A 14,884-nucleotide genomic window follows, 5' to 3' on the forward strand; every position below is an offset into this window, starting at 1 on the left:
TTGTTTGATAAGTCTCGTCATTTAAAAAAAAAATATTTTAACATCTTTTTAAATTAATTATTTTTCAGATCTGTGATTAAAATTTGTATCTATCAATTTTATATTAGAGAGATAAAGTTTTAAAAATATTAAATAGGTAGGAAACTAATTATATACAAATTTGAGAATTCAATAATTTATTATATATTTTTTATTTTTAAATTTTATTTAACCAAAAAAACCACCATAGGTTTTCTATTTATTTTTACATCACCGGTGGGTGAGAATAAGTTTGTACATCTGATTAGCTGAGCGTGGACTTAGATCGACAAAGTAAAGTTTTTATTTATTAAATAAAAAATAAAGATGGTATGATTATAGACATATTGAAGAGATTTTTGTCTCCCGAATGATATTTACTTTCCTAATAATAAAAATAATAGGCGTACAATATGACATAATTTGTCACGTTGAATTTTATTTTAAATTATCGTTAACACTATTTTTCAACTTTTTCCATTTTATATTATTAAAATTCAACTTAATTTCTCAATTAAATATTTTATAAAATAAAAAAAAAAAAAGTTTGTTTTTCTTCCACTTTTCCATTTTATAATATTAAAATTCGACAAATTAATGTTTGTTTGAATAAAAATAGCTCTAGTCTCACTTATTAATTTGATTGTTTTATTATTTATTTTTTTATCAACACTTTAAAAAATAAAGTCATGTTTAAAAAACGTAAGAAAATGATTTTTTTTTTTTTTTTTTTTTTTAAGTTTTGTTATAGAGTGAATAATTCAGATTGTAAAAATTATATTAAATAATTGTGAAAAAAAAAACATAAAACTAAAAGGAAGTATTATCAAGTAAGACCTTTCACTTTTTACTTTTATTTATTTATTATTCTTATGTATTTAAGTTAGGTCATTTTCGTTTGATACTTTTTTGAAGAACAAGAGTGTCGGGATTTAGTTTAATGTTCTAAATCCCCACATGTTAACACCTATGCATGGACAAAACAAGATATTAAAAAATATAGAAGGATAAGACGAACATAAATCTAAAATTACAAATTAAAATATAAACTTATATCAAAATATGGAAATTATAATTTTAAAGATCGTACTTATTATTTAAGAAATTATATAAATTAATAAACCAATATTATTAAAATGGTCTCATTTATTATGTTGCAAATTGAAATTTTAGAACATATAATATAAATATGTAATATCTATAAATCGCGATCTATACCTGTATCAATATATAATATTTAGCTCGTGATTTATTTTTTAAATTCACGAAATTATTAGATATAAAATTTTAAATTTCTTATAAATCTATCCAATATTTTTTCAAATTTAACATGTTTTTCATGAATAAAAAAATATAACCAACCCAATAATAAAATTTGAAGAGTAAATTTATAAGTTATTATTATGAAAGGTGGACACGTGGACAGCGTCTGATGGGGCTTTGGCGCGAGGAAACGTCTAAACGAGGAGTAGNGGCCTTTTTTTTTTTTTTTTTTCTTATTAAAAGAAAATTATTTTATAAAATTAAAAATAAATAAATTTTAATTAGGGGGTGCCGCAGGCGTGATATACTTTCCCCGCCCTCCGCTTTGCAATGGCCTCGCGTATCCCACATCCCTAACCCCAATATTTATTTATTTATTTATTTATTTTTCTTATTTTAATTTCGGCGCTTCTTTTTAGGCACCCTATTTTGTCTCACATTTATAACTAAAAAAAAATAAAAAAAAATTAAAATTTTCTATCCTTCCCTTCTCTCTTTCTTTATTTATAGTTTCTGTAATTTTTTATATTTTTAGTTAAAGCAAGTACAGCTGGTAAACTATAATAAAAAATGACCAAAATAAATTATATATATATATATATATATATATATATAATTATATAAAGAGTGAACTGTAAATAATACACTTTCACTTTTATTCACATGGTCGATACTATTTGAATAAGATTGTAAATATTTATATTTTTTTAAAGGATAAATTATGTGTAACTATGATGTCTCACATTGGTTGAGGAGGAGAACAAAACATCATTTATAAACGAGTGGAATCCTTCTCCTAGCATACACGTTTTAAAGCCTTGAGGGGAAGCTAAAGAGGACAATATCTGCTAGCGGTGGATCTGGGTTGTTACAAATGATATCAAAGTCAAACACTGAACGATGTGCCAATCTTCTCGTTGTTCTCTGAAGGGGGATATGAGGCGGTGAGGGTCCCACATCGAATTTGAGAAAGGAACGAGTGCCAGCGAGGACGCTGGGCGCCGAAGGGGGGTAGATTGTGATGTCTCATATTGGTTAGGAAGGAAAACAAAACACCTCTAGTGGAAACCTTCCCATACTCATTTTAAAGTTTTTAGGAAGGTTTTAATAATAAGGCATTTAAAGTTTTAAGAAGGTTTCAATAAATATAATTTGTTAGGATTTATTAATAAACAGAGTGAAAAATAAAATAAATTGAATTTTTTTAGTTAATTGATTTATAAAAAATTAGGAAATTAAATATATTTCTTTTAAGAAAAAATTATATGCTAAAATATAGTATTAAAAAAAAAAAAACCAGCTAAATTGGAGTAAGTATAAAGGTTATTATTTTGAACTCCTTTATACTAATTATTATTATTATTATTATTACTCTAAAATGCCATGATTATTGTTTTTATTTCTACTTTTGACTGGGATTTTGAATTCTCTAAAACTAATCCGAAAGGAAAAAATAATTATAAGATACCATGTGCTCGGTGTTTGAGAGCCGTTGGGAAATGTTAATAATAAAAGTAATAATAATTAAAAAAAAAAAAAGCTTAGATTTATTTTTTTGTTTAAAAAATTAATAGTGAGTATTATTAGTGTTATTATTTTGTTTGTTCGAGAAAAGGGCTGGTTGGTAACTTAACTCATAGCTAACTTGGACCAACCATACTATATATTTCTTTTTGTAAATTATTTTATATATGGCTAAATTAATAAAAATATTCGTAAAATTTATATTTTTATCCTTAATATACGTTAATTATTAGAAATTGAAAAAAAAATTAGGAACAAATTTTATATAAATATAATTTTAAATTTACGAATATATAATATTTATAAAAAAAGAGTTGAAAAAATTTGGATATTTATGTGAATAGTAAAAATTAAATAATATATAAATATAATATTGTGAAATTGAAAGGTGGGATTAGAATGACACCGAATTGATTTAATTTTGTAATTTTCTCCTCTAGCGACAGACAATTACTAGCTGGAAAATGGGCAATATTATATTTTTAGGCAAGAAAAGAGTGGGAGCCTTTTGAACCGTGTCGGTCAGCTTCCCGAATTATTCTTTATTCATTAATTCACCCGTATCTGACCTGGAATTATAGCCCAAAAATAACACCATTTTTTTCCTTAAAATTTTCAATTATTTGGGTATTTTAATTTTTTTTTGGCAAATAAATAATTGACCAATTAAATATTTTTTTAAATTTAGGGTTTCATTAAAAATAAAATTCAATTTTACGTATAATAGTTTAATTAGATTTAATTTTAAAAAATAAATAAAGGAAAATTGATGGACTAAATAGACGGAATAAATAAAAATTTGAAGACCCAAATAGATGATTAGGGGGGCGTTTGTAAAATTTAGTTGGGCTTTAATTGGTTTAGCCCACAAGCAACGGCCCAAATAGATTTATTTGCCGGCCCAATCTCTGTTCAGGCCCAAGTTCAACCTACGGCTCCTATTCCATTTTGCACGCAAATTAGACCCTAATTCTAATTTTATGCTTCAATCCATAAAACAAGTCCAATCCCATCTCCAACTAAGACCACTCGGTGACTCCAAATTCCCGAATGATTTACTTGTTTAGCTTATCGCTTATTTGAATGTGTACAGCTCGAGCGAGCAAATGGTTAGCAGGGCCGAGCATAAAAACCTGAAAAAGGTGTTTAGCTCCATGAGAAATTTCCGTGTGGATCGTTTTTTAGTATTCTATTTCATTTTTCAGTTGGATTAGTGCTTGATTCCATATGAAATACAAAGCTTATAGCTCTGTCAACAAAATCGACTCGAGTTGATCTCGTAAAGCTTGGAAGTATTGAAATAACAATTAAATTCAGAACCAAACAAAAGGGAAACGTCAAATCAGAGAGCCATAGCCCATTGGCTGAAGTACCTTATTCCCAATTAACACAAAATGCCCACACCAAAGAAGATGGCCACTACTGCACATGTTTTATTTATTTATTTTTAGAATTAATATCTTTATTTTGTCGTTCTATAAATAATTATATTATTTATAACGGTTGAAATAAATAATAAGATGTCTAAGAATCAAATAATTATATTTCGTGAGATATAAATAAAATTTTTATATAAATTTATAACACGTGCTTCCAATAATTTTATCACATGGATTTTAAATAAATATTTTTTTATTAAATCAAATTATTAATAATAATTTAATTATTATACTAAAAAAAAAAAGAAATTAGGAGTGTAAAACAGTGATAATACTGTTTGGTCATTATATTCGCTGGACAGAAGGGCGTGCATTGTACCCATGGCTTCTAGGGACCAACAAATCGCAACATTTTTTCAATTAATTTTTAAATTAAAATATAAATTTAATCATTCAATTTTTATATGTTTATTTATTTAGTCTACAAATTAAAATAAAAAATATATTAATAGGTGGTTAAAAATCTATTTGATTCATATTTAGTATTTTAAAACTTGAAGATCTTAAATAGATGTTAATTTTTTAATTTTTGAATATGATAGAAATATATTAAATATAATTATTATTTAATAACAACATTTTTTAAATTAGATTTGCTAATTTTACATTTAAAATAAATTGGGATAATTTTTATAAGATTCAACCTTTTATTTATTTATTTATATATTATTTTTATTAATAATCGACGATAAATAGAATCCAAATCAATATGAACCAAAAAAAAAAAAAAAGCGAAAAAAGTATTGAAGACTAAAACAATGAGGCTGCAGAAATAGAGAGGGAAAGAAAAGGGAAGAGAAGAAAGGGAAGGAAGAAAGTCACTGTGAGAAGAGGAGAGAAAGAAAGCTGAGTTCCGCCAAAAATGTCAGACGAACAAGCCAAAGATTAGAGAAGCGATAGCAGCAGCAGAAGAACAGTTCCATTTTTTTTTTTCCTCCAGATGAATCCGAGTAAAATTGAGGAGGATCTCTTCCATCATCATCGTCTACACGATGATCTGGACCCACTCACGAACCAGATTATTGAATCTCAGGCGTCCATTCCGGATTCGCACCATGATGAGCCGCCGTTCTCGTTGCCGGAAATCGTGCTCTTCCGGTCGCCGTCTCCGTCGTCGCCTAGCCACTCGTCCTCCGACGATTCGCCGACTCATTCAACTCGAATGAGTCAACTCGCTCAGAACCCTACATCGACTTCCCAAAATCTTCATGAACCGCCTCTCTATATATCGCCGGAGCCGCATATATCGACTCAGTTTTATACCTTTAATCCTGAGTCGCACTCGCTGATGATCCGTTGCATTATCGAGCACCGCCTCGCGACGCCGAGTGAGATACGCGCTGCTACATCGCGTTCTGTTCTCAAGTCGTGGCGGACCGTGTGGAAGGACCGGAACGAGGACACTGCGTACCTGACGGCATGGAAGAGAATCCAGGACAAGCTCACGGCGACGGTCGACGAAAACGGTAACGAATTTCTCTGTTTCAAGAACAATACTCAGCAATTCGTTTCGCATATTAGTCAATGGCAGGAANAATGGCAGGACATTGTTACGAGTTTTCATGGAGATACGGATTTGAAACATTTAGGGTTGAAGGAAACCATAGAGAGAATTAAGCAGGTTTGGACTGTAGGTGCTAAATTTTATGGGATTCCTGAGAGTTACATTAGGGTTTGTGTTGCTGCTTGCCCTGTTTGTAATTCGGCATCCTCAGCGTCGGGCTCGAGGAGTAAACGACGCAGGTTCGAGTATACGGATACTCTTGAGGTGCCTGCAAATGAAGTGCCCCACAAGCTCCAGCAATTGGCTGCTAAGCATAAGGTTGTGCTTTGCATTAGGCAGAAGTATATTAGGTATAAGCCTTTCATGGCGGAGGTTAAGGATTATGCTTGTCATAGGGCAGGGGAACCTGCTATGAAAAAGTCTAAGGTTCTGAAAAGAGAGCCATATGCATCGAAGCGATGCGGGTGTGGATTTCGTATCCGGGCCATTGTGCCCATTACCAATTACAATGAGAAGGATAAGACATTTGTGTATCAGGATGAGGGTATGGCTGTGTTCAAGTTGTATGCTGTGCATTCAGGGCATGAACCCGGGCCGCTGGATGGAAATGCGAGAATTATGCATCGTGTGATCGGACACAAAGGTGGCCTGTTAATGGATCACGATACAGTGTATGGGGTGAACGATGACATGGAAAATGAAGGATTTAGATTGATGGGGAAGGATGAAGGAAATCTGCAGCTTTCTATCTTGCAGCAGTTGCATGAGGTGAGAAATGAGCTTGACTTGTTAGAAGGGAAACTTACCAAGGTCCCACACGAGCTATTGGGTTCAGTATCTCGCGATTTGTTCGATGTTTTAAGTAAGCTTAGGAGTACAAGGGAGGAGAAGTTGGAGCCAATCGAGCTGCTTGCAGATAAGCCACATTCAGACGACGTTTTAGATGGGGAGAATGATTTGGCTCATTGGACCGATCACCATCATGAACGTTTATATGGCGATGCCAAAGATGGGGAATTGATTGAGGACGATGTGGACAGTTTTGGTCACTCCCTTCGAGATGTCGTTCCTTGGGAGGACCATATGGGGGCAGACTGTAGAAATCAGAAAGAACTGACGAGCGAGCCTTGCAAACCCGAAAGATGGTTTAAATGCACTGACTTTAACGATAAAAGCATTCTTGGCTGCGAGGATACAAAACTAATCAAGCCCATGAGACACGACGAGAGCATGGTAGCAGATGTAGGTCTTGTTGGTATACATGTTGACGGGTTTTACCCAGAGAACCCTAAATGGTACGATTCTCCTTGTGATCTGGACTCTAATGCAGATTGTGGAGATACTGGATTTAAGCACGGGGAGATCGTTTAGGCTCTCGAAGGGCCACGTGATCTTCTCTAGTATAGTGACGAGCTTACGGATCTCTCACTTGCACATCCCCACTGCTGGAATCAGAATGGGGGGCTGTAAATTATGTACACAGGAGATTGAAGCCTCAAGTGAGCATTTTGGCATCCTTGTTCAATGTATTTTTTGTAAAGTTTGGCTAACTGACTCCTCTATACAAACTCTACTCAACAGTATTTGTTACTCTGGTCTTGGCCTTCAAATTTTTTTGATACCACTGACCATTTCTATCCAAATCTTGTTCCGTTACTTATTCGGATACATCGAGATTTTTTTTCATTCTTTTCTCTCTTTTAGCTCTTCTAGATATGGTCTCTCTGCTCTCTCTATTCCTATGACTGATAACTCGAGATGTTCGATTTGCTCGATTTGCCTATGCTTCATGATGGGCCTGTTTTAGATGCAGGATGTATAAACTGCTATCTGTACAAATCTCTGACTGCTCCGAGGTGAGAGAGATCCTTGATGTGTTGACATTTTACTTTTATTTAGAAAATGTTCTTCAGAATTGTCAACACTTTGTTTATGTTCATGATATAAAGAAGACTCTTCCATGCTTTCCCTTGAATGTTGGCTTCTCATTTTATGAGGTCAGATATTGTTGCTGTTTTGGGAACTTTTCTGAGGTTTTGTTTAGTGCATATGATAAATCTGTCTCTGGTTTTTTGGCTGATTATAAAAGAAAATCTGAATCAGTTCATACTGCACAGCCTTTTAGCAGAACGTAAGCAAGAGTTTTACCCGCCCGATGGCCAGCTTCGTCGGGTTTGGGAGGCTAAGTGGCTGTAAACTGAGAGGAAGCTGGTGAGACCTATTTCTCTCTGGATCTAGGCGAATTAATTTATTTGTAACCTTGGCTTTGGCTATGGCTAGCGAAGCTTCGTCGGGTCGGGTTTGTGGTTAAATGGTTCCCTTTTTTGCAGAGCTATCCAGCCTCGAGTATGCAGGTCAAGTGGCCTGCTGATGGTGCCTTTGAATGGAACCCCAGTTGCATCAGCTGGCTTTAAGGTTGGTTTATAGTACATAATTTGATCCTGGTTTGGTTGTTTGTTGATATTTTAGCATTTTTCTGCAAAATATTGACAAAGGATTTGATATGGATGAAGTTTCGTCTTGTTTTTGTTAGGGTTGAATTACAAAAACCTGGAAGTTCAAAATTTTCACTGGGCTCAAATCTCTCTTCTGGGCTTAGTGGGCTTAAAGCCCAATCAAAGTACGAGATTTAACTTCTGGGCCAGAAAAGGCCCATTAATATGCAGCCAAATTGGGTAAATAGTATAAGATATAATAATTTAATGGCCATGTGTTAGTGAAAACTGCATATGAACAACCCTACATTTTCTTAAATCATTTACCCATTTCATAGCCCTTTGGACTTTTCCCTCTTTCCCCCAATTATTGTCTTATTTGACTTCCAACAGTATCGTCTTAGATAAGAAAAAGATGCATCAAAATTGCTTAAAAAATACCGTATTTTCATTTTTAGTATTTTAACACATCATTTTATACCTCTAGTTTACTAATGTCGTCTTCATAAATTTTTAGAAATAGTATCAATTTTTACCCTAAACTCTAGAGCTCGTATCGATTACAACCCTAAACCTTTCTGTGTAGAAATTTAGACTCTATATTACTACCGTTTGGATAAGCATAATGTGAAACTTCTGATTTTACCAACTAGACTTATAAACTTTCGTAACTAAATCAATTTAGACTCTCAATTTGGATTTGCTTTGAAAATCATCCATGCATCAATCATAGTCTACACATGGAAGAGCAAATGTATGAACGATTTACTCACAAAAATTTAGGGGTATAAATTATTTTTTGTGTTACAATATATTTACATCTTTGCCACTAAACTTTCAATGGCTAACTTATAGTTGAAGCTACATACAATAAATTTAGTATTGAAGTTGAAAATAAGTTACTTAAAGTCTCATGTTAAATGAAATAAAAATATTCAATAGTAATTAATAAGCACTAAAATATTAATTAAAAGAAGTTTTAAGGACAGCGTAGAGTGTATAGGGCATTTCTTTTTCAAAGATTTGATGTCAAGTTGTAATTTTTAATACATAGTTTTATTGAAGATTGAAAATTTTGGTGAGTAATGATAGTGGTAGTAGGCCATAATTTTGGTAATCTCGAGGCTAAATCTTTTACTAATAAGCTCAAGAAAGCTTCTAAGATATTGCATAATTCAAGCAGCATTTTCTGTACACACCAAAAATAATATATATTTTTTAAAAATATATAAATATATTTTATTTCTTGCCCTCTTCATTTTTCTTCCCTCTCCCTCTCTAGATTCTTCTTTTTCCACGCTTTCTAATAATTTTTAATTTTACATTTAGACTTTTTAGAGTCTCAAGATGCCATTTGTAATAGCTCTTAATGCATATTTCAGCTAATTTGTTTTCAGTGTCTTAATATTGTACTCTTATAAAATGAGCTAAATTAAAAAATATATTTATAATTTTGTACAGGGTTTAAAAAATATTCTTATTTTTTAAAAAAGAAAATTTAAAAATTTAATTTTGAAGGCAAATCATACTCTTCAATATTTAAAAAACTTGAAAAGTACCCTTAATTTTCTTTTTTTAAAAAAAGTTTAAAAAATATCATTAACTAGTACAATAGATACTTTCCAACTTTTTAAAATAATTTTGAAGTTTTATTTTTGAAATTTTTTTAAAAAATTCAGAACATTAATAAAATTTAAAATTTTGAAAATTCAAAGAGAAATACTTTCAAATTCTCATTTATAATTATTTTTTAAACTTTTTGAAAATTTGGTATTATTAAATTTAGGGATACTTTAGAGAGAAAATACAAACTAGAGGATATTTTTTTAAAATTAATTTAACCTTAAAAATATTTCTATTCCACGTGATAAATTCTACAATTTACAAACTACAAGCATACTCCATCTATGATCAAAATTCATATTTGATAATATTGATTCCATTATATTATTAACACTCGTCTAAACTAAAAACATTATTTAGAGACAAAATATGAATTTCTTCATAACTTATTTTAAAATGAATTCAATTAAATAAATAAATAAATAAATACATAAATAATAATAAACAATTATCCCTATAATCCACCTCGTTGTCAACACAAATTTATTTTACAAGTAGGTTCATATTTTCTTTACTTTTTTTTTTTTTNTTTTTTTTTTTTTTTTTTTTTTTTTTTTTTTTTTTTTTTTTTTTTTTTTTTTTTTTTATCATTAATTAGCTTTAAAAACATTTTAAAAAAGATTTATTGGCGGTCCTCGTATCCTCCACTCCACGTAGCTTTGAAAACATGGAGGGTGGCGGAATTTTAATAATATTAATTCATTAATATTATTACAAAAATGGACCTATGTTTCTATCTTCCAAAACCTACATTTCCTTCTAATTTGCAAATCCCATCAAACAACTAAGAGATAAGAGTAAAAGAAAGTGTTATATACCTTGTGATCCACAAACCTCAAAGTCAGCTCCATATATATATATATAAATCCATACTTGTCTTGTTCTTCCAGTAAGCCTTGCTTAGCTTTTGATGAAAGAACGGCAAGAAAGCAAGGCCGAGATGAGCTCGAGGCACGGCGGTGGAGGTTGCAAGGAGGGCAATGGTGGTAGTAGCAGCAATGGCAGCGGTGGACCGTGTGGGGCGTGCAAGTTTCTGCGGAGGAAGTGTACACCGGAGTGTATATTTGCACCTTACTTTGACTCTGAACAAGGCACGACTCATTTTGCAGCCGTGCACAAAGTGTTCGGAGCTAGTAATGTGTCGAAGCTGCTTCTGCATATTCCTGAACACAAGCGCCTCGACGCAGCTATAACTATATGCTACGAGGCACAAGCTCGTGTTAGAGAGCCAGTTTTTGGTTGTGTTGCTCATATCTTTGCCCTTCAACAACAGGTAAAACAAAATTAGCTGAAGCTCTATTCGATAACTATTTGGCTTTCGAAAATTTAAACTAATTCGAGTTCTATACATTATCTTTTAGGCTGCGAGGTTGCAAGTAGAGCTTGCATACTTGCAAGCGTACCTAGCAGCATCTGAGCTTTCAAGAACAGCACCGCATCCACAGGCACAGCCACAAGATCTGGTCAAGCCAACAATACCCTCAATTGTAAGCCTTCCATTAGATTGCTCTTCTTTGCCTTCTGCTGCATCAGATCTTTCACTACTTATCGATCCTGTGGAGCAAGCTTCGCCGGCAAAGTTGCAGTCTCCATTGGAATTCTGTCAAATTAGAAGCAACAATTTCCCATCCATGGGCAGCATTGATCAACAAATTGTCCAAAAACAACTCTCCACGATGCAACGCATCGGTGCCTCGCTATTTCCGTACGTCCCTAAAGGAGCCTAACTGGTGATTGGACTGCTAATAATCTCAGGGTTCTTCCTGCTGATCAATAAGTTAAACTTCAGCTTACTTATATCATGTTTTGATCATCATGAAGGTTTCAATAACAAGCTTGTAAAACTCTTTTCTCGTCTATTTCTATTTGAAAATTATGCAACCACTACCCTTAAAAGCAGAAATGAAGCAGAAATTTGTGTTCTTTATACTTCAATTCACATGGCAAAAGTGAACTTTGCATCCAAGGAAGTGTTCGTACCTTGTCATGTGACATCTCACATCGGTTGGAGAAGGGAAACGAAACACTCCTTATAAGGTTGTGGAAACATCTCTAGTAGACGCGTTTTAAAACTGTGAGGCTGACGGTGATACGTAACATGCCAAAACGGACAATTTCTACTAGCGGTGGGCTTGGGCTGTTACAAAGGTATTAGAGCCAGACATCGGGCGGTGTGCCAGCGAGGACGCTGAGCCCCAAGGGGGTGGATTGTGAGATCCCACATGGGTTGGAGAGGAGAATGAAGCACTCCTTACAGCTGTGCGGAAACATCTCCCTACTAGACGCGTTCTAAAACTGTGAGGCTGAAGGCGATACGTAACAAGCCAAAGCAAACAATTTCTGCTAGCGGTGGGGGCTGTTCGTACCTTATCCGCTGGCTTCTTTCACAGCGTATTCTCTCAAGACAAGTTCTACCTCTTCTACCACCCCTAGTCTTTTAAGCCAGGCTGCCAGTACTTCTGAAGCTTCCTTCCCAACCATGAGCTTCTCCTTCTCCAAATCTATGAGAAGTTCCAACGCAGCGTTCAGCCTGTTCTCCTTTTCATATGCACTTAATACCAACGCTATGCATTTGTCACTAGGTTCAAGACCAGCCCTCCTCATATTGTCAAAAGCAATTTGTGCCTTTTGGCTTTGGCCTGCCATCAAATACGCATTGATCAGTAGACCACATAACTTATCATCAGGAGGAATAGCAGCCAACTGAATGGCATCGAACACCCTTTGAGCTCCATCGGCATTGCTAGCCATCGAGTACGCTCTTAACAAAGCCTTGTAAACTTCACTTCCTGCATATATGTCTTTCTCATCCATTTCTTTGAGAATGTTCTCACCTTCCTCGGGCATCCCAGCTCGGATAAATGCCATAATCATCGCATCGTACGATCTTCGATCCAACGGTTCCTCGAGCAGTTTGAGCTCTTCAAAAGTTTGTTTGGCCAGACTAAGTTCGTCAGCCTTGCTATAAATGTGGATCATTGTGGTTAATGTTATTTGATCACAAGCAAAACCCCTTTCTCTCATGCTTAAGAGAATTCTTTCAGCATCCTCGAGTTGGTTTCGCTTCCCATAGTAATGAATTATCTTTGTGTAGTCCCGAGTACTGGCTTCAAATGTTCTCTCTACAAGAGCAGCTTCTGCCACCTAAGAGCAACAAACAAACTCATCGACTTAGATTACGAGATATCATCGATCGCTAAGGTCACGCCATTTGATAACCATTCGAATTTTGAATATTGTGTTTGTTTTTGCATAATTTACTTACCATAATCTTCATCTTTGAATTCTTAAAACAAAAATATGTTTTTGAAAAACTTTTTTTTTTTAATCCTTAAAAATTGGTTATAAATTTAGTTTTCGAAAACACAAAATTAAATGGTTACCAAACGGAATCTTAATAAATAGGAAACTTCATCGTATCAACCGAGCCAGTTCGAATATGCAAAATAGTCTCTTAAACATAAGCAAAGAATCTAGATGATATTTGCAACTATATTATACAACTTCAAGAGAAATTTGGATTGCTTCTGTCAAACTCAAAGAAGGGGAAGGAACTTAACAATCAGAATAGGTTCCTAATGTTTATCAAGAATAAGATGAATCTCGTGTTCGTGTTTGTGTTCATTTGGTTCTTAAAACTTTCAAAATTATAAATTTAGTCCTCAATTTAGACAGAAATTGCAAGTTTAGGATTCAGTCAAACATAAAACTCAAATTGTTTAATAGAACCATTAATTTTTAAAATTTTCGAATTTGTCAATCTAACTGTAAAATCTTATAGATTTATTGAACAAAAATTTGCAAAAAATTGAAAGTTTTGAGGATTAAGAACTTGTACTTTAACCTTCAGAATATTATGCAGTAGATTTATGAAACTATACGAGATTTAACGTACCTCGATGTAAAGTGGATGATCCAAAATTCTCAAATGCTTAAGAACTGAAAGCCAATCAGCTCTTTTAGGCTTCATAATCCTCACCCACGCCGCCAACATATCTGATAAATTACCATTTTGAGGCGAAAAACAGATAATTTGCTTCATCACAGCCTTACATCTTTTAGTCATCTTGGGAGGAAGCTGAGATATAGCCTGCTTTTGCATTTCAGTAATATCAGAGCCTACCTCCACCCACCGAAACCTCGGTTTCTCTCTTCCACTCTCTAACGTGTGAACTTCCTCAACAATGGCGGCAACAGTAGCCAATTGATAACACCTTCTGCGAGGACTTAAAACTCTGAGTCTTCGCCCAGTTAAGCCTCTGCAGTAACAGGAATACGAACTCCTTGCAGTTCCATTAACCAGCGGCTGTTTTGGATGAATTTGATAGAGAATGTTACAGACGGAGGTTCCCATAATCAACGAGAAAACTCAAAATCGCACAAAAAAGAAACAATGTTGTTCGCTCAGTATGAACAAATTCCACGATACGATTAAGCGGCAGCAGAACGATAATCCAACGTTTGAACAAAAAATCGGAAAGCTGTGTTCAAGCAAAGAGGATAGGGAAGAAGAAATCCGACATTGGAGACGTTAATCCTTATCTGGGGAATCCGGCGCGCGTCGAATCGTGGAGCTCTGCAAGAAATCCGTACGACTGAACAGAGAAATCCATAGAATGGATCAAATTCTCGGGACTATACCCGATAACTGCAATCGGATTGTTAGGAATATGGGCTTTTTTGGGCCCAACTGTCCGAGTTGGGCCTTCATTTCCTCCTGGATTTTCTGCAGGCCCAGTCTGTATCAATTTTTAGTACATATATTCAATTTCTAGTAAAATATTGCCACCATTTATTTAATTTCAATTATTTCACACACTAATTTAAATAAAAATAACTATTAAAAAATTCATAAATTTCAACAAAAATCTAGCTCAAATATATTAATAAATCCCCTTTTCTTTTTGTGGCTATTAATAATCATTTAATAATTTTTTTTTGTTTGAATAGTGATTTTAATAATTTTAAAATTATTTTTAAATAACTAATCACGACTTTATGAAAGCGACATGAGCATAAATTTAATTAGAAATCGTCTTTTTTTTAAATAAAGTTAATGAAAAATTGATAATAATTTA

The 14,884-nt window shown here is 33.5% G+C and overlaps 3 protein-coding genes across 8 annotated transcripts; 2 read left to right on the forward strand and 1 right to left on the reverse strand.

Moving 5' to 3' along the window:
- Window positions 1–4,979: 4,979 nt before the first annotated feature.
- LOC111791671 lies at window positions 4,980–8,518 on the forward strand. Of its 4 annotated transcripts, none has more exons than XM_023673109.1 (3): window positions 4,980–7,959; window positions 8,079–8,163; window positions 8,282–8,518. In XM_023673109.1, exon 1 carries the CDS (start codon window positions 5,185–5,187, stop codon window positions 7,117–7,119), a length of 1,935 nt encoding a protein of 644 aa, XP_023528877.1. In that variant the 5' UTR covers window positions 4,980–5,184; the 3' UTR covers window positions 7,120–7,959; window positions 8,079–8,163; window positions 8,282–8,518. The 4 variants fall into 4 exon arrangements, with proteins under 4 accessions (XP_023528877.1, XP_023528878.1, XP_023528879.1 ...); XM_023673110.1 differs by having other exon boundaries at window positions 4,980–7,604; window positions 7,852–7,959; window positions 8,079–8,518; XM_023673111.1 differs by having other exon boundaries at window positions 4,980–7,604; window positions 7,866–7,959; window positions 8,079–8,518.
- Window positions 8,519–10,387: 1,869 nt separating this feature from the next.
- On the forward strand, window positions 10,388–11,768 carry LOC111789813 (LOB domain-containing protein 18-like). Its single transcript, XM_023670515.1, has 2 exons — window positions 10,388–11,079; window positions 11,168–11,768. The coding sequence occupies exons 1-2, from the start codon at window positions 10,717–10,719 to the stop codon at window positions 11,531–11,533; spliced, it is 729 nt and encodes a 242-aa protein (XP_023526283.1). The 5' UTR covers window positions 10,388–10,716; the 3' UTR covers window positions 11,534–11,768.
- Window positions 11,433–14,405, reverse strand: LOC111789812 (pentatricopeptide repeat-containing protein At1g01970). 3 transcript variants are annotated; one of them, XM_023670513.1, is made up of 3 exons: window positions 13,702–14,405; window positions 12,173–12,950; window positions 11,433–11,569 (listed from the first exon to the last, which is right to left on the reverse strand). In XM_023670513.1, exons 1-2 carry the CDS (start codon window positions 14,158–14,160, stop codon window positions 12,174–12,176), a joined length of 1,236 nt encoding a protein of 411 aa, XP_023526281.1. In that variant the 5' UTR covers window positions 14,161–14,405; the 3' UTR covers window positions 11,433–11,569; window position 12,173. The 3 variants fall into 3 exon arrangements, with proteins under 3 accessions (XP_023526281.1, XP_023526280.1, XP_023526282.1); XM_023670512.1 differs by having other exon boundaries at window positions 11,478–11,572; XM_023670514.1 differs by lacking the exon at window positions 11,433–11,569 and having other exon boundaries at window positions 12,086–12,445; window positions 12,641–12,950.
- Window positions 14,406–14,884: the final 479 nt, after the last annotated feature.

The sequence above is a fragment of the Cucurbita pepo genome, chromosome LG03 (assembly GCF_002806865.2).
Source record: "Cucurbita pepo subsp. pepo cultivar mu-cu-16 chromosome LG03, ASM280686v2, whole genome shotgun sequence".
Classification (NCBI taxonomy): domain Eukaryota; kingdom Viridiplantae; phylum Streptophyta; class Magnoliopsida; order Cucurbitales; family Cucurbitaceae; genus Cucurbita; species Cucurbita pepo.